This window comes from Haplochromis burtoni, unplaced genomic scaffold (genome assembly GCF_018398535.1).
Source record: "Haplochromis burtoni strain Fernald_Lab_line unplaced genomic scaffold, NCSU_Asbu1 Contig_34, whole genome shotgun sequence".
Taxonomy (NCBI): Eukaryota; Metazoa; Chordata; class Actinopteri; order Cichliformes; family Cichlidae; genus Haplochromis; species Haplochromis burtoni.
Genome location: NW_024582395.1, coordinates 1,836,404 through 1,856,153, shown reverse-complemented (window position 1 = coordinate 1,856,153; position 19,750 = coordinate 1,836,404). Strand labels below are relative to the sequence as shown.

General features: G+C 41.0%; 1 protein-coding gene across 4 annotated transcripts in view; it reads left to right on the top strand.

Annotated features, from left to right (window-relative positions):
- fbxl17 (F-box and leucine-rich repeat protein 17) overlaps positions 1-19,750 on the top strand; it is a 230,662-nt gene that overhangs the window by 1,413 nt on the left and 209,499 nt on the right. For all 4 annotated transcript variants that reach the window (XM_005919018.2, XM_042219500.1, XM_042219502.1 and 1 more), the window contains exons 2-6: positions 661-1,157; positions 1,365-1,724; positions 1,847-1,969; positions 2,067-2,324; positions 3,364-3,495. In XM_005919018.2, coding sequence (XP_005919080.1) covers positions 681-1,157; positions 1,365-1,724; positions 1,847-1,969; positions 2,067-2,324; positions 3,364-3,495 — 1,350 coding nt within the window. In that variant the 5' untranslated portion in view covers positions 661-680. The remainder of the gene's footprint in view (positions 1-660; positions 1,158-1,364; positions 1,725-1,846; positions 1,970-2,066; positions 2,325-3,363; positions 3,496-19,750) is intronic.

Here is a 19,750-nt window from a genome sequence, read left to right as displayed (position 1 = left end):
CTCATAAAAATGTATTAAAGTATCATATATATATATATGTGTATATATATATATATATATATAAAAACAATGTTTTGAATAGTCATTTTAAGCAAAAGAAAGGATATCCTTTGTTCTCTTAATTATACAGGGGCTAAATAATTCGCCTATGCTATGTTTATGTACTGACTACAATAAATTCGTAGTACTGAGGATGGAAACTATCAAGTTCTTTTTTTCATTGAATCCTTTTTTCTTCATTGCGTATTTTTTGATGCCAAGTCTTAACACTACAACTTTCATAGAATTTTCATATCATTACAAACTAGCATCTGTCGCTCTCACAACAGCCTTTTTCAGTACATCCATGAACCTCCTCTGAGGTCTTGCTCTTTTCCTCCTGCCTGGCAGCTACATATTTAACATCTTTTGTCCATTATATCCACTAACCCTGTGCTGCACATGTCCAAACCATCTCAGCCTTGCTTCTCCAACTTTGCCTCCAAACTGCTTGACTTGAGCTGACCTTCTGATATGCTGATTTGTAATCCTGTTCATTTTGGTCACTGCCAATGAAAATATGAGCGTCTTCCACTCTGTCACCTTTAGCTCGACCTCCTGTTAGTGCTGAAACATATATATATATATTTTACCAATCCTTTTTTTTTTTTGTTGTTCCAGAGTTTCCTTGAATCATCTATATGGGCCATCTTTTTTCGAAAAATGGTTATCGCCTGAAGAAGAGGACACGCAAATTGCATCACAGGAAGAAGAAGAAGAGGAACTGTTTTCTGCACGGGCCCTGCATGCTCTGCTTTATCGTCCACGGCAACAGCGGTGGTTTCGACGACGAGAGCGACCACTTCGAGGCCAACGGGTGTCGACACAACAGCATCACGGGAATCAGCGTCTCAGGTGTTGGCGGAGTCGGCATCGGAGCGGCAGCTGCCACGAAGCTTGCGGAGCGATACGCGACCCTCGCATCTCCGGAGGATTGCTCCAAGTTCTTGTTGTCACCGAGAGAACTTGCTATCTGGGAGGGCCAGGGGAGGAGCCTTTTGTCAGCTGTTCCTGCCAAACTAATTCCACCACCGGCCCTCTTCCGAACCGCTGGTGTGTCTGTGACTGTGCCCATACCTGTGCCTGTGCCCGGCTGCACCAGCGATTACACAGAGATGGTAGGCATCCGGTTCGGAGCATTAATTCCTAATTAATATAGGCTTTTAATAATTTTCAAATAACTGTATTGCATATTTATTTACATTTAACAGCATGAATTTCTTTCTGTAATTGTAACTAAATTTGCCTGAAAATCTGATTCCAAGTGACCTGTCTGTCTGTGTGTGTGTGTGTGTGTGCGTGTGTGCGTGTGTGTCCGATTGCAGGTGTGTAAGAGGAAGTGCTCAGAGGTGCAAAGGTGCACCCCTTGTAAGCAGCCGCGCTGTGCCTTCGCTGCTCCTGATGGAGGGCTGGAGAATGGAGGTGGGGGGGAGGCGGCCTCGAACTCTGAAACGGGCCATTGCCACCTTCCCCTTTGCCCGCTTCCCTCCTCCTCTTCCTCCTCCGCTTCCTCTTCTTCCTCACCTGCTGATGGCTGCTGTGGGTTGGGTCTTCACGCCGATTTGCCCCACAGTTCTGACTCGTCCCCGCCCTGCGCACATAACTATGACGACTGCCAGGCAAGAAGTTCTGAAGCTGCTGATCACTTGAGTATCAATCATCTGCCTTCCTCCATCCTTCTTAAGGTCAGAAGAAGTTTTTTATTTAATGTTTTCATATGGTTTGGTGCAGACAAAGACACTGGAAAACTGAATTGTTGTCTGATGGCTTTTAAGGGACTGAAAACACCCTTTTTTTCCCCTCACAGGTGCTGTCTCACCTGACAGTAAAGGAGCGCTGTCTTTGTGCCTCTCTGGTTTGTAAGTACTGGAGGGACCTCTGCTTGGACTTCCAGTTCTGGAAGCAAATCGACCTCAGTGGCCTACAACAAGTAAGAGACACAGTTGTCTACAAAAAAGTCAGAAAGAACAGGAAACTTTGATTTCTGTGCTGATTATTGTGTCTTTTTATGTTATCTTGCTCTGCAGGTAAATGATGATCTTCTGGTGAAAATAGCTTCTCGGAGGCAGAATGTGACCGAGATTAACATCTCGGATTGCAGGGCGGTCCATGACCACGGCGTGTGCTCCCTGGCTTCACAGTGTCCTGGCTTGCAGAAATATACCGCCTACCGCTGCAAGCAGCTGGGTGACATTTCTTTGTGTGCTTTGGCTACACACTGCCCTCTTCTGGTGAAGGTGCATGTGGGCAACCAGGACAAACTGACAGATGCAGCATTGAAAAAGGTGTGGATTCAGAACCGGGGTAGACACACAAATGGGCCTCATTCACTTATGTGCATATACATGTTCTTGTCCTGATCAGTACAAATGCAAAATTACAGTCATATTTATGATACGTGTGAACGAGCCAGTTTTGTTCTTACCACCGTGTATATGTTAGTGCTGCAATCAGCATACTGCCGCGTGCCCGTTCTTAATTTAACACATTTATTGAAAAAAAGAAAGAAAGAAAGAGAGATGCTAAAAACGGTTTCATTTTAGAAAAACACTGTCGTTCAAGTGAAAAGAAACAATTTGACATCAAACTTGAAACGGAAAAAAAAGACAACCAGAGCATAACAAAAAGAAGAAAGCAGGTGGAGGACAAGGATCTGTCAGCCCAAGACGAGTAACTCAGCAACAGCAATTATTCTTCAGCATCTGTGGGATAGTGCCAAGAAATTAGACTTTAACTGATGACATCCAACAAGAAAGGAAGCCATCTTTAAGAGAGAGATAAGATGAGATAATGTCTATTAGAATATGTTTTTTAAAAAAAGCTTAAAACCTGTGCCTTTTTATACTCAGTGTTTTCCTTTCTTGGCTTGTAATCTCAGTTTATTGTGTATTTTATTCAAATTCTGAGCGCTTTTGTTCTTAAGCGGTTTTGAAAAAATAATCACTAAAAAGAAACTTATAGTCATCAGCAGCATTAGTATTAATATTAAGTTTAAAAATGTGTGTTTACATTTTCAAGACAGCCAAACCTTCATCATTTCGTCACGTATGCATGTTCAGAGGATCGTAGAGTGCAAACAAATTCAGGAAAGAAAATAATGGGCACTCACAGATTTGGGTTTGGAGCGTTCTTTCGCTTGGTTTATTTGCGGATTTGTGTACATATTGTTTGCGAACGAGATCCAGTAGATATGAACCCCTAGTTTAAATAAAAAGCAAACACATACTCCAGTCATATCAGCTTAGTGAAGATTTTGAGCAATATCTTCTTTACTTCTCTGTTTTGTTTTTTTTTTATTTTAATTTATTTATTTTTTTACCTCAGCTGGGGGAGCACTGCAGTGAGCTGAAAGACATCCACTTGGGTCAGTGCTACGGTATCTCAGATGACGGCATCATGGCCTTGGCGAGAGGATGCCCTAAACTGCAGAGACTCTACTTGCAAGAGAACAAAATGGTCAGTTTTTACTTTTGGTTAAGGCTAAGAAGTCGTGCATTATTATAGCCCACTCAGTACGCCTTCTTCCAATAAGTACGTCAATGTCTTGATGGTTTGCTAGACACCATCTATAATGATACACAGACTTATTCATTTCTGTCCTTCAGTATATTCCTTTTCTCACTCAAGCTTGGCTGGCAAACATTTGCAGGTGCTCCTTATCGTAGTGTTTTTTAAATACGCAGCTCAAATCTGCAAATAGCAGGGCGCAATGAAAGTTTGCTGCAAGTGTCTGTCTTGTTGCTATATGGTAATCTCATCAGAGATTCTTTAAAGAAGGGAAAATATCTTTATCAGTGTACATACACACATTATATGTTTGATAACTAACCTTTCAATCGCTTTTTGGTCTATTCTCTATAAAAGTTGATTTTGTTTTATATAATTCTTTAACTTAGTGCGACATTAGAAAGCTCAGTTGTTGTGATGCCATCTTGTCTTATGATAAAAACACCATCTGCAGTATAAAGCGACATACCTTAAATCACCACTAGATGTCGCTTTTTTCTAATTACTACAAACAGCCTTCCAGCTGCTTTCTCCTCATAGTCTGATGATGATTTGTGTAATTCTACCAGTATAGATGTGTTTTTTCTTAAACTGTATTGTTAATGTTTATGTTTAAAAAAATATTTATCTTTTAAATTATTTGGCTTGTCTGTGCCTATCCACCTGCTATCTCCATCGTTCTTGTTTCACTAATGGTTTCACCTTTTTCCCGCTACTATTTCTTTGGAGGCCATGAATAATCGTGACCTTGATGGATTGGTCTGCTTTAAGTTTTTAACAACAGCTCAGTTTGTTAAAATCCCATTCATCATCTTAATAGTATATGAAATTAGCGATTACCACTAGGTGAGAGATTAATATTGCTTCTTATAACGTTTCAGAGGACCAGTATCAATTTCAGATGGTCATTTTTCAGACGTGAAGGCGCTGAAGTTATTTTAGCTTCCTGTCATCAGGGCAGAGAGAAATGGGCTGAGCTTATATGGGAATTGTTATGTCTAGTCGCTCTGCTTGCTTGGCCTAAAATTGTCGTTAACTTTGCCAGGAGTTAAGACGACCCAGAAAGCACTTATTCTTTCTGACAGCTTAAAGGCTACCTAAGGGTCTCTGCTCCAGTCTCTCAGATATGAAGAAAACTGATTTTGTTGTTCTGTGGTAAAATGGTTTAGAATTGCAATCTTTAAGCGAGTCAGAAATATGCAGAAACACTTATTGATGCCTCTTTATGTATAATTACATTGCATATATTTTTTGATTTCTGAAGTTTCTTCAACCCTAAAGAATATAAAAGGTGTCTCAAGCTGTTGTACGCCAAAGATCTTGCTTAATACTGAAGTCTACAAGTCATGGACACACTAAAAGGTTTGAGGGCGCTTGGAAAAAGGCTTTCCTGAAAGGTTTATACAAAAAATGAAAGACTGAACTCTTGCGGAAATGTTGTGTGGGCTCAGCCCGTCTTCACTACATGAATTGATTCAGGAAAGTGCTGAGATTGGCTTTTTGGGGTTTTAGTGTGCTATAAATTGCAAAAATCATGGGAGTGTAGTGAAAGCCTCTTAAGACTACTTTGTAAAACTTCTCCTCTTCTCATGCTGGCTTCTGTTGTGTGTTAATGTGGGTGTGAGTTTCTGTCTATCCTAATCAATCACAGATGAGGATGAGCCTTTCACTCACTCTGATCTTTTCTCTCTTTCTCCTCCTCCTCCTCCTCCAAAATGGAATAATTAAATTGCTGCAGGATGTTGCTGTGTGGTCTGTTCACTCGCCCTCTTAACTTTTTCTTTGTCATGTGCACCCACGTACATTTTCTTTTCCTTTCTGTCTTGCTTTCCTTTTTGCCATGATTGTGGTTTTACTGCCACGCTGAAGGGTTCGTTTTCTCTGTGTTAAGACCATATCAAGCTCTGGTGATGGTTCAAGACGTTTTTTTGCAGGGGGGGATGCGCAACATTTCTGAATAGGCTTGTGCAACTTGAAGGACTCTGTTATTTGTTCAGCAGCAGTAGTTGTAACATTGCTATAATGTACACAGTATTTTTTGCAAAATCTTGGTAGTAATATCTGGACACTTTTGTGCCATTGGTTAGATTTTTCTTAATTTTTTTTTAAAAAAAGGGGAGATGTGTAATTTCATACCCTGATTATCATACCGAAGCAGTGTGCCCTTCCCTATGATAATGACGGTTTAAAGTTGCTAATGTAATCCCGAGGATGGCTTTTACGCTCAGTAGTGTCTCCAAATTTTGTTTACGGTTGACAAACTGGAGCTTTCGCTTTCATTGCTTGTTAGCTCGGGGCCAAATCAGCCCAGGGCTATGGATAACCCTGGGCTGAGAGCGTTGTGTGAAAAGCAGGTGACTGCGGTGTGTCTGTGCCCCTCTTCTTTTGACATCCACCCTGCATTCTTTATTGGCGTTCATCCACTATTTATGCCGCAGTTGGTATTATTGCAGCAGTTGGCTTTCAAGGCTTGTTTTCATCTTCTGAAGTGTTTTCTCGCTCGCTTCCCATTCATATTCTGTTCTCTTTCAGCACCTCGAAGGGCAAAGGCTGGGAGAATAGCAAATTCCCCTTTTCCCAGACTCGCTCCAGTTTGCCGTAGGGGGGGGAGAGGCAGCCCTGAAAGTTTAACTCTGAGTTCTGTCAGTTTTATAGACCAAGCAGTGGACAAAACAGAAGTTGCGAAAACCCCTCGTCACCCGTCTTTCCAACTTTGCTCCAGTGTACCTTTCAATTAAACACGTTACAATCTGGAAACATTTTCGCTGGAGAAGCACTTTTCCTCACTCTCTTTTTTCCTGTGTCTTTAAACGGAAAACCCCCCAAAATGTTATCTGCTCTCGTGTCTTGTTAAAATCAAAGCGTGTGCACTTAATTTTCCTGCAGTGTGACGGTACATTCTTCCTCTGGCTCATCTCAAAGATGCCGCGTCTGAAAATGCACTGTCTCTCCCTCTTTCCCTCTTTCCCGCTTTCCCTCTCCCCCCTCTCGCTTACGCGCACAGGCTCTGATTATTAACGGTTTTAATTAGTCCAAAATGTGGAAATGTAAGTGGAATTAGAGATGACCTAACATAGATTACCATGTGCCCTCAATTTAGTTGTAATTACCACTCTGCATGTACAATCAGAGCTTCTCTCCCTTGTTTTTTTTTTCTCCTCCCCTTTTTCGTTTTTCGACAGCTTTTTTTTTTTAGCCCTCTCTTGTGGATATTTGGGAAGGAAGAGATGTATTTGTCTGTGGGACTTTGTGAAACACTAGAAAAAGATGAACTGTCAGTATGAATGGTGTTTCCTGGCTATAGGTCAGTGGAGGAGGGCTCATCTCCCGTTCTGATTGGCTGGCTGTCAAGCTTGTCAGTAGTTGGGTTTTCGCTGGCAGGAGGACTGACAGTGAGGCTCCACAGGTCCAATCAAACATGATTGCAGATTAAAATGTATATTGACATTAGCAGATTTAATTAGCTGGATTAGAGGGAGAGATCAAAGAGAAAGGAAGTGATAATGATAGCTGTCAGTTATTATGGGATAGACCTTTTGACATGAACCAACACACATCGCACAAAAACACAGAGGAATATTTCAGATGGTGGCAGTGACACACATACACTCGGGAGCGGTGGGTGACTTGAATAGCTGCCATCTGCACTGGAGTCTCCTTTGGAAACTTTTTTTCTTCCACATATTTGACTGTGATTAGAGATAAATAGAACCACTCTGACCAGGCGCATAAACACAGCATTGCACATGCATAAACAATGTGGTGTCCATCTCCGCAATCCCCTCCAGTCTTTGTAGATGGCCATTTAGACTTTTCAGGATGTTGAATGTCAGATGTTGTCGAATGTATTAAGCCAGTTTAGTTGCTAATAGCACTGGATTATGTCCATCAGATTGGGAGGTGGGGGTAGGACTGCTCCCAGTCAGACTTTCCATGCTTTAGGATCCTGAAACATGCCAATGTTTTCTGATAGCAGATGCTGATAGTAATTCTTTTTATTGTGTTGTTGTTTTTGCATTACAATGTTTGCCCGTCCATCCACTTTTTCAATTAAAGGTTGATAATCTGGGATAGCGGCTGGAGCCTGTCCCAGCTGTTGAGGGTGAAGGGCGCAAACACAAAGAGAAAGACATCAGTTCATTCTCATCGTCACACCTACGCCCACCTAAGCCAACACATTTTTTCCTTAATGTTATATTTTATTTCCCGAGTCCTCGTTTTATTGGGATATTCAACAACTTTGACATAAGCAATGGAAAATTGCAAGTGTTTTCAAAACTTGGCCTTGTCTTTTTTTCACACCTCAAAGATAAAAGTGCTGCATTTTCATCAGTAACATGGTTTCCATAAACTCAACGATAAACCGAATATTTGTGTTGAGCTTGTTGTTTAAACGTTGGAAAACAGCAGCTGACAAAATGATCAGCACAAATCATCTGAAGAACAGACAAATTGGTAAATGATCAATAGTAGAAACAATAAAACACTATAAATAATTGAAAGTTGCAGACTCATTTGGAAGAAGCTAAGAGGCTTGTTTATTGTAAGGAAATAAACTGTGATTTATACACTTCTTCTCATTATTATTATTATTGTTTACATTCTCATCATGTGGTCTATGATAACAGCGGATTCCTCTCCCTCGCACATCTTCCTCTTTCCTCTTTTGAAGTGCATTTGTATTGATCTGTGTCCCCACAAAGACGGCTCTGTATGTGCGTGCGGCTTTTTTTTTGCCGTTCGGCCTTTGCCTAAAGCGTAATCAGATGCATTAATGAGCACTGACTTTAACTCGAACAGCCGGCTGCACTCAGACGCAGACTTCGTCGATATGTTCTCTCTGCTGTCTGCCCAAGAACAAAACAAGTTTTGAAAAGAAGAAAGTGAAAGCGTTTTTCAAAATGCGAGTCTGTGAACTTTCCTCCAAAGCGATATTTCACCTTGCTGCCGTGTTTTCTTTTCAATATTAGTTACTGCGGTAAAGAGTCAGGATCAACATTCTTTTGTGTGTGTGTGTGTGTGTGTGTGTGTGTGTCCCACAGTCTATCAATAACACAGTCTAAATTACTTTGTAAAAAAGACGAAAAACACTTCGGTGTGGCAGGATGCTCTCTTGGATTCCTCGAGTGGCTCATGGAAATGTTAAAAGTATTAACCTTGTGGAAAGAAAACAAAGTCAAGTGAATGACTCACATTATAATGGAGAAGTGGGACGGGCCGCACAGCTGACTTTATACTGCTGAACAGTGACAGAATGCCAAAAAATGACACCGGCTATGAATCAGAAATTTGTTTGGGCAGGGCAGCTAACCTGTGCTAGTAATGTCTACATTGATGTAACGATGGAAGTAAATGAGCTTTTACCAGCAGGAGCAAGAATCAAAATGATTCTTACATTTTACTTCACTTTTATGTTAGCTTATATACCTTTTTAAAAAGAAAATGAAAGTGTGTTCCAAGGCGTGCCAACACAGAGCTGTAACTTATGCCCATTTGTTTTAAATAAAGGGTTTTGAACACATCAGCAATGAAAACATTAACATTTTTTGAATGTGTTTCTATTAAGGCAAAACTCTGGCTTTGTTATAAACTGTTGTTTTAATTTGTTGTTCTAATTTGTCCTGTTTAAATCATTATAGCTCCTTGTACTGACTGTATGGCTTGACTTTGTTTTATCTTAGTCTATGTTGCCTCAAAAGCCTACCGGTGACAAGGGCAGCAAATTAGCTCATGGTCAAAGTCCTACACTCATTTCATTGGTTGCCTTTTACTTCAGTTTATGAGAATGTCATCTCTTTAAAAATAAAATAAAAGAATGAACCTGTATCTCTTACAGAGCTTGCAAACTGCCCTCACAAGTGCACGGTAGACGGTTGCAGAGAAACCAGTTTGATCTTGTTTGATTTGCCTGGTTTTCAACTGCAGAGGGTGTAGTAGGACTGGATAAGAGCAGTAATACGACAGTGAATGAGCAGCGAGTGAGTTTCTTTTCCTCTAGTACTTAAGACTGCACATAAAAAAACAAACCAAAAAACAAAAAGGTGTTTTTAGAAACTTGAACATCTCAAAAAGTATTAAATTCACACACATTTTCTGTTTACCTACTCCTGAGAAGTCATTTACCGAGAGTCTGATTTGGAGGAGAATCATGTCGCGTAACCTGTTGGTAGTGAGGCTGTAATATTTTCCTGCACGAGGATGCGTGTGTAGAATGGCTGATGAGTTTTTGTGGCCTTCGCGTCCTTTCCGATGTCACATAATTCATGTCAGAATTTGAATTTTATTGAAATGAAAATAAGCATTTTCTCACCTGTAGCGAGAAACTCTGAATGGGCTTTGCAGTGGTAATACATAATCTCCAAGTAGTGGAGATGTTGTAGCAGCGCTCATCTCCATGACGTTATCAAGCATTCGCCCGCAGCTACTGGAGTACCAGAAAAAGCACTGAAGAATGTTAATGCGGGTCTGACTTCCATTTCGATTCATTTTCTCTCCTTTGCTTACTCTGGCTGAGCACATGGACGGACTGCAGTCGGAGGCGGGGGGTAAAGCTGAGATGAAACCCGCATTTAATTTCATTTTTTATTTTGTTACTGGGTGGTGAGTGCTCAGGCTGTGAAAAATTTGTCCTGCCCCTAGGCTAATAACTCAATGTTGTAAGATTTTAAAAGCTGACACTTTTTCTTTTTTCAAAGATGAATCTGAAAAAGGAATACTTATGTTGGATGAAGATGAGTGCTATAATATGAGCACGACCAAAATAATCTGTCAACGAAAACAAAGTTTTATCACCATAGAGCGAATGAAGAGTCTTTTTCCTCTAAGTGAAATGCATTTTATCGTTAGTTTAATTATATTAACTTTCAGTTTTACTTCAGTCTAGCTACTTGGTGACCTGTGTGAAAGTCAAACTGTGGTAACTCACAGATGTATTTTTTGGTGGTCGATCTGGGCCTAACGGGCAGCAGCAAGTTGGAAAGGTTATGGCAACACTGCAGCCGGTAAGTTTTTGACCATCAGTAAAATTGGCACCCGTTTCAGTTTTCCAGAGGGCCAGCACTGGGCTTTGACCTGGCCGGTGTTTAAAGAGCATTGCTTTAGAGGCCCTCTGTTTATCCAGCCCCAGACAGCAGCAGCTTCTGACACCCAGCCAGGGATGTCACTATGATTCATGGCCCTTTCCGACACCTCGCTCATGCCTTTACTCTTCTTAATCTCTTTGCACTCTCTCTCTTCCTCCCCTCTCTCCTTCTCTCCGATGATGAGTTTTCCTTTTGTTTGAGAAGGGCAGAAATGATGTCATCATTTAAAGCCAGAGCCCGACGTCGGGACGGAGGCCTCGTCTTTAGCCTGTGAACTAGTTTGTGTGTGCATCGTGATGAATAGCCCTCCCCTGGGATTCGCTTCTGTCCTGTTTATGGAGAAAAGACAGATGTGTAGCACAGCAGAGACTTGGACAAAGTCTACCTGCCTTATTTCAAACTTTGTACCCTCCGTGCACGCGTGTGGTCCTCTTACTTATCTCCTCACTCTCCTCTCAAACAAGGCATGTGCTCCCTCTCACTTGCACTTCCCCTCTGTTGCCCTCTCCTGCTGCCGTCTGTCTTTAAGAGACCAAACTCGCTCTAAATGCTGACTTCATTAGTGATAGGAAGCACAAAGCCATCCGTAGGACCATTTATAGATGTTGTGGTTTATCTGTCTATTTATGTGCATGATCCATCCTCCTCCCCCCTCATCTACTATCTCACCCTCCACCAAGCGTCTTCCTTTACCTCCCGCTGTGATGCATTTGGGGCCGGTGATCGCGGCAGCGGTTCAATACTTGGGGTAATGAATGTGTTTAATAAGCACAGTGGGTCGATGGACTTAATGAAGGTGTGACAGAAGATGGGCCTGGAGAATGCTGCTCTAACAAGACTCTAACGAGCCTCTGGGGTTAACGAGGTCACGCTGTAATTGGGATTCCCTCACCTGTACTGTTTCTGTTTGTCTGTTTTCGGTCCACCGCTCTCAGCTTCTAAAGTACGTCCACTCTTGTACATTTCTTTGTTCCTCTATTGTGCTGTCACTGCTCTTTGAAAATGATTTTTTTCCTCTCCACTGCCTGCTCCGTCTCTATTTGCTCGCTGCACAGTGCTTCCCTCTGTCTTCTCATAATTTTTCTGTCCATCTCTCACATACAGCTTTATGTTAGCTTCTGTTTCACTGCAGCTCGTCCATCTTTTCAAGGACAACCTGGCTAAGGAATGCTGGCTGAAATACATTAGAATCCTTTTTCATTTAATTTTTTTTTACATTTCTAATGTTAGTCTCTAAAAGGCATGTCTGGAGGCTTGGAGTTTGTATTGCTGTAGAAATCTGACATCAGGAAAAAAATCAAACAAACCATCAACCTGTACAGCAACTTTTCCTTTGTATCTGTTTGCGTAGCTCTTGACTTAATAGACAAATTTACTTAAATGGCTTGGACCACAATAAGAAGGAAGGGGGCACATACACTAGCACATTTCAGGTACCTGAAGACCTAAAAGTATTCCTTTTTGATAAAGTTTATAGTTGGGGCTGGATCAACGATTCCTTGGGTATACTACTATAAGCGCAGGCTACCTCCCATAATGCACGGAGCGTTTCTTCTTCACTCTATTGCATGTCATTAAGTTTACCGCTTATCATTAAATTTTGTGTTCTCTCGCTCATAGTTTGTGCTTTGTCCTTGTCTCTCTCTGCTCTCCTTTTTTGTCTTTTCTTTCCACCAACATCCCAACTGGGCGTGGCAGATTGCAGCCCCTCCCTGAGCCTGGTTCTGCCCAAGGTTTCTTCCTGTTAAGGGGGAGTTCGTCGTCCCCGCTGTCACAGGGTGCTTACTTCTGGGGGATGGTCTAATTGTTTGTGTTTTCTTTCAAATATTGGGTTTTTAATTTCCAGTATGAAGCACCTTGAGGTGACTGTTGCTGCGAGTTGGTACCAGACAAATAAACTTAATTTTTAATTTTTTGGGGGGAGGGTTACCTAAAAGTATTTGTAATAAGAGCTGTTTGAGTTCTCTAAATATTAATGAAAGGTACTTCAGTGCTTCCTTTCTTGCCTCCTTTAGCATAGGACAAGCTAGACCATCCTTTATGAAAATTCTATCCCATAATTAATAGCGCCGCACCCTCCTTTCCATAACATGCTGATATGTTTTGAATTTTCAGCATCAGGCTGTTGAACCCACAGCTGAACTCTGAACATTACGCTGCTGTAATAAAATCTGCCTCTTGTCGAGGTGTTGCCTTGCATGAAGAAAGCAGATTTATATAAGCTTTCTAAATCAACTTTATGATCAAAGTGCATTTAAGGTTTGCTGTTGTTCGGTTAGTATCGGTAATGTTCATTGTTATATTGCCAGCCTTTGGGAATATCATGAATAAATTTTTACTGCGGGTCAGCTGGGATAAGTTATGGATGAAGGGAATTTTTCTTCGGTCATAGAAATCTTCAAAAAGGTGGAGGAAACACTGAGTTGCACACAATCATCTCTCCACCAGGAAAAAAAAAAGATTTATTTCTTTGTACTGGATACATGTTCTCTTTTCTTTAAAATTTCAGCTTTAGGAATGAAATGCTTCACCGGTGGTTCTCGTTTATATGACCTACACGAAACAACACGCTAAGAACACGCTGTGGTGACGTGGAACGCAGCAGACCATCAAATTCTTCTTCGCACCTTGCCCTCATGATGCTTTCCATAAGGTCAAGGAAAAGCGATGAGGAAAAGCAGATACAAGGCAGTTACTTGGACCGGACTCTTTGACTCGACTCACAAAGTACAGGCTTTGCTGTCACTATGGTAACACTTGACCAGTTTTTAACTGGTGGGCTCCCTCTTGTGATGGACTTTCAGAAGTGTTGGTTTGACAGGAAGTACCCCCGTCCCGTGAAACTTTTTGTTGTTGTTTTTTTTTTTTTTTTATAGAGCTCTCAAGTGTGCTTTATAGTTTATAAAATATCAGAATTGTTGGATTGCTGTTAAATGGGCCTAAACAACTGTCAGAAAGCACTTATCCTCAAAGTACTTATTCTTTTATATAGTCTAAAAAAATATAACTGCAACAAGCAACTACTTGCTATGTGATACTTATTTGTTTCTGTATCATCGGTGTCAGTAGAAATCAAAGACTTGCAGGTTTCCAGAAATGACTGAAGCAGCTCCCCTAGAAATTGTTGACATTTTTCAAACTTCTGTCTTAATCAGTCTTCTCTGTTTGAACCCTGTCTTCTTCTAAGTGAATCCAAATGGAAGTACCAAACTGTGGGTGATTGAAAAATTAATATACAAATATTCGTCCCATGTTGCGTCTCAATTTCACAATCTTGACGTGCATTTTCTCCCGAGTCTGCACCGTATGACTACGCCTGTTAGTGATTCAGTCAGCTTAACAGCTAAGCAGGTTTTAAATAGCTGTCACTTGAGCGGCATGCTTGCCACCTGTTGAGATTCTACTTGATGTTCATTGTAGTGAATTCCTTTTGTTTCCACTTTTGTGTGTGTGTGTGTGTGTCTATGGTCTAAGAAAGTGCCTGAACAAAAAGCACTATGTCGTGTCTTTATTGCTTGCCATGTTTTGTTGCACCAGTGGGAGCTTCTTTCGCTCTCTGTTTACTTCTACCTTCACTCTTATTTTTCTTTGACTTAAAAATGTTCCACTCTTGTCTCTTTAGACTTGTGAACTTCATAGGAACCCTTGTTTTGTGCTTCAGAAAATGTCATGTGCGTTTCTTTTGCTGATAAGGTTGTGGCTTTGTTAAAATTCTTGATTTAAGCACATAACAAATGTGTTTTTTTTTGCTCTCAACTCTTTTTCCACTTGCTCAGAGTGTTTATGCAATCGATTTCAATATTGTTAAAGTCTTTTCAGTCCCATCAGACTGCCTCCCACTCCTGTGTTTGCGAAGGCTCTGTTACTCTCTGCTTCCTGTCTCCCCGGCACCAGTATTTCACCAGCGGAAAAGTGTGACTTCTTGAACCTCACATTTCTTCTCCTGCCATTGCCAGAGTGCAACAGTGTTATGAGATATAGCATAGAGACAAACAATCGATTAATGGTGCACTTAGCTTGGCTAATTAACAGCTGTGTAGAAGTGGAGAAAGCATCGAGCAGCATCAGGGAGGTTGTTTTCCCATCGTCAAGACCCCAGATAACCTTTGGAACATAGATCACTTTACACCATGATTTACATTACAGGTCACAGGGCCTTGGTGCTCTGTAGACATCCTTGTATATTGCTTAATGTCAGCTTTGTAACTGGGAAGCACTTGTGACTGAGGTGAACAGAGTTACAGAGTTTGACTTCTGTAGTTGCGCCTCTAGTGAAAACACAATTTTGAGAAGCAGTTTTTGCCTTACGAGTACTCCGTCGTCAGAATATCCACAGAGCTTTTCCTGTTATTGGAAACTTTTCTCTTCTTTTTTTTCCTGCTGGGAAACAAATTAAGTGTGTGACAGATTCTACCCTATTTCTTCCTCATATTTCTTCCTGCCTTTCACCCTTTTTTCCTTGTCAAAGTGCTTCTGTCCTTTGAGAGTGAGAGTGACACAAGCAGCAGATTTTATTGTCACCTGCCACTCTAAATCCCGCTTTACCTCTTCTTTTCCCTCCTCTTTATTTATCTCCCTTTGCTACACTCCTCTGCTCCTCTCCGTTCTACCTCCAGCGTGAATTTGCCTTGGTTCAATTAGCTCTCAATTAAAAGTGAATTTGGTGAAAATGAGTGCACTCCAGAGGGCACCAATGAAAGAGAAGGCAGAGCTGATGGGCTGCCCGGCTGGCTGGCTGTACACTTCTGCCTCATGTATTTTAGGACATACAAAGTAAATTATGCGTGTGTTGTTGAGTGACGGCAGCTGATTTGCATTTAGATAAATCCCTGTGGATGTCTGGTTGTCATTGAGATTCAGAATGCTGAATCCAGTGGCCCTCTACCCGGGCACTATTACTTGGCGGGGTTGGGGGTGTGAGCGTGCGGTGCTACCTGGAGCTTTTGCCCCACATTTTTAGACAGTGGTGAAGGGATGGAAATGGAAATATGAGCTATTACTAGGAACATAGGTGTGTTCACTTGTGTCTCTGCACAAAATGAATTTGCGTCTGACCTTTCTATACCGGGACTGGCCTAACATAATGACTAATCAGAAGTGAACGCACAGAATTGGACGACGCCGCATCCTTTTAGACAAAGTGTTCAAAGGCAAAGAACTGCTGAAGGTGTGGGTGTTCATTTTCCACATTTGTTCTTCATCACTTTTATAATTAAAAAAGAAAAAGACACTTTAAGCTGCATTTAATGAAACTGTAGACAACGGGTGGTATGCAGTGTTCAGAAGCTGACTGTTTTCATTAGTTCTTTTTGATTATACAGAAACTGCTCCTCAGTAGTCGGCTGAAATTATCTTGTGTAATGTTATGTTCTCTGGTGGAAGCTCATGTTAAATATATTTTCATTTCTTAATCCTGTTTGATGATGCATGTAGACAGTTGTGCACATGGAGGCTCCGTTATTGCACACACAGCACAGACAAGCTTATTAAAAGCTAAAATCAAAACTTAAGGGAAACATCGTTGGCTTCTGTAAAATGAAGTGTGTATAAACCACTGATCAATTCCTTAACTTTGAACACGTTTGTCAAAAGTAGCATCCGGCCATCATGTGCTGGATCACTTGTTGTTGATGTCGGTGTTTATACCGGATGTTGTGGTCTGGTGCTTTTGGCCTATGATGGATTGTCAGAGGGTGGAGGCGGCTTGCCGCTGATTGACAGTCGGGGCTGAGTGCAGGCAGATGGGCCGTAGTGGCTGTAAATATGAAGTCTGTGTGACAGGTGAAGGTCACTGTGGTGGGAGGTAGAGGAGAGGAAAACTGAGCCTGGTTGGAAGACAAGTGAATGAGTAGAAGTCAGTCTGTCCATGTGTTAAGGTGAGAGAATGAGTAAGAGGTTGCCGTGGTTCCTGCCGATGCACAGATTTTTGCAGCGAAATAAAACTGATCCTCCTTGTTCACCTTGTTTAAGAAGAAGAAAAAATATATACATATATATTATAATTCAATGTTTATATATAGATAAAAAAACTTAATGCATAATTAAATCAACAGGTTATTGCTTCAGTTTTACGTTGTGCTGGATGAATGTGGATGTGATTGAAGCTTGTAGCGAAGTACTCGACTGCTCTGAGATCCATCTCTCTTTTTCAAAAATAACTGTGGTGTGTGCAACATTTTGCATACAACACAGTTATTGTCCTTTTGGAAGAATAATTTTGCGAGGTGATAACGTGTCTTTTGTCCAGTGTATCGTTTTCACAAAGTCACAGTCAGCGGGCCTTTGTGAGCTTGAAGATGGACGCATATGCTGCACAGACTTGATGTTGAATGATTCACATTAGCATCCATTACGCTGCTTTTCTTGATCTTCATTATTCTGATTTCCAGCATTGCTCGATCATTTTCATTCAATTGTGGGAAGCCCAAATCACGATTGAGGTTAAAATATGGTTAAATGTGCAATCTTAGAAAAAATACAAAAACCTTTGCTTATATTCTGATAAAAATTCATGTTTTCACCTGAAGGTCAAGGTCAGAGATGAAGTTTTCTGGAAACTTTGTGAATGTGATACCTCGAGAATGAGCTAATGTGGGATTTTGATACCATAGGTGTGTCACCCAGGAGGGTGACTGGTAATACTGGTGGCAACTGGTATTTTTTTTATTTTTAGTCAGCGCTCTGGTGAAATGTAATTAACTAAAGCATATTTTGGTGTATCACTCCTATAATTTCTTGGAAAATGACACTTTATATTAGCCAGTTTCTAATATAATTCATATTTTTGCACGTTGGCTCACTGAAGTGGCCTATTAGTGCAGTTAATGGAACTGAGCCATTGTTAATGTTATTAATGCCACCCCTGCCTTCCCTACAAAGTCAGAATATCTGCTGTAAAAAAGGTGGATAATGGCTGTAGGTGTGCACGGCGGAGCTGAAGCAGGAGTGTGGAGGAACTGCTGGGCTGAATTTAACAAGAGGATTAGTTCAAAATATTTTTCAGCCAAAGAATGTAATTTCGTTCAGAGATTTAAGATGCCAAACAGGAATTGTTGTTGACCTTCACATTACCTTCAGTTTTGGCTTTTTAGTCATAGTAGAAAGAGTCTGCGCTGTAAAGTTTAACAGTATCACAGAGCTCTCTCTCTTTCTGCTTTTGTTTTTATCCTCTAGCCTTAAGTGAACTATATTGATATAAAAAAAAACAGTAATCCTAAACTGATTGCTCCCCTTTGACTGTGTCTGTGCCGTACAGGCTAATGGCAGTCAGGAAACTCTTTGCTCTACCTCCTTTACTGTACCTTCCTCTATTGATCTCTTCCTCTTCCACTTTAACTCCCTCTCCTCGTGGAATAATCCTTTGCTGTGTTCCCATGTCTCTTGGAGCTATGCCAGAGAAGTGTGGGGTTACCACAACTGGAGACGCCACACACACAGAAGCAGGCAGACTGCATATACCCTTTCAAAGATCTCCCTTTGTGGGACAATGGAGGAATGTGCCAGGGGACGCCCATGTTGACTGTAGAGGGTCTTCCGGGACTTGGGGAAATTTTCAGAATAGCACTAGGTAAAGGAAGCCTCGCTTCCTAAAGGGGTTCATCAAAGGAATATGATAAGAATCCCACCATATTCATTTACTTTCATGCACCCTTCTGTTAAAGATCCTGACAGCTTTTCTAGAAGAAATACTGAGGTTAATCACTTTGGTTATATATAAAGGAAAGTGGTGGGAGAATAGCAGAAATATATGATATTTATATTTGGATTATTATATTTTTAATGTAACTTCTTCAATGTAACATCAGTTATCTTTCCTCAGTTTTTTTTATACATATTTTATTTTGAGTAAATCAAGTGAAACTGTACGCTGTACTGTTTCTGTCTGTTTCAGTTGTTGTACTGGCTGTGTTAGGAAGTAGGCAGCAGTGCGCCTCCTTATTTGCATATTTTTGTGTCCGTATTTATTTTATCTATAACACATGGTAAAAGAAACTGAGAGATGTTAAAAGGAGCAGAGGATCATGCAATCCTTGCTTTTACCTTGCCATATTTCACTAAATCCTTTACTTCATTTTCTGCACCAGATCCAAATCCCTGCAAATAGCACAGAAAACATCATGGCAAACAGCAAAAATAAAAGAATAAAATAAAAGATAAAAATAATAATAATAACACGAATGCCTGATAAAAGGTCTGTTTTCTGTCGTGCTCCATCACACTCACTCATTCTCAACCAACCTTCATCTTTGTGGGGCTGCTGTGACATCGTGCCTGGGTTTACCGTAATGACTCTAATAGCACTGAAAAGTACAGAGCTGCTGCTTTCAGGAACCGTTGGAATTCTTTCAATTGAGGAAAAAACGTAGCAAAACACGTATCACACCTGTCATTCATCCACTGGTTGTTGGCTACTATGGCAAAGTAGTGAAGTAAACAAAAGAGTCTAGCTTTCTAGCATTAATTCAATTAGCCACCAATTAGCCAGCCCTGCTATTGTAGCCATCATTGCTGACTTAACTTTCCTAGGAATATCAGCAAATGCATCAGTCACCTCAGTAATGGTTGCAAAACTCTAATAACCGTCCCTTTAATAGACGCATCACAAACGGTAGTGAAAAGCGTTTGTGAATTTTTCTGTGCGTATGCAGGGTCCCTAAAGTGGCGCCCAGTCATTAAAAACCTCGAGAACCCTTAAAGTGAAGCGACTCCCCAATGGCAAGCGCAGTATCCTGCCACTGTGCGATTAAAATCCAGCTAATTAAAAGTTCAGAGCAAACTTGTAAATGTCAAATACTGATTCTGTTCTTGGCAGCCTTTTACACTCTAGTGCTTCATCCTGTGTGATGAAACAGGTCTTTACCTCATAGTGTGAGAGACGGCAAAGCCGAATAACGGGCTGTTGAATATTATGTTACCGTATTTTTGTAGAGTATTATGTTGTGTGCAGCGGCTCTCTGTCTACTTGGTCAGTTGACAGTATATGAGAGGACGGGGTGAGGGAGGTGTGCTGAGTTGGAGAAATAAAGAGTTCTCCACTGCTACTGTATATGGGATTCAGCAAGATCAGGTAGAGCCAGTCATAGCTCTCAGTGTGTGTGTGTGTGTGTGTGTGTGTGTGTGTG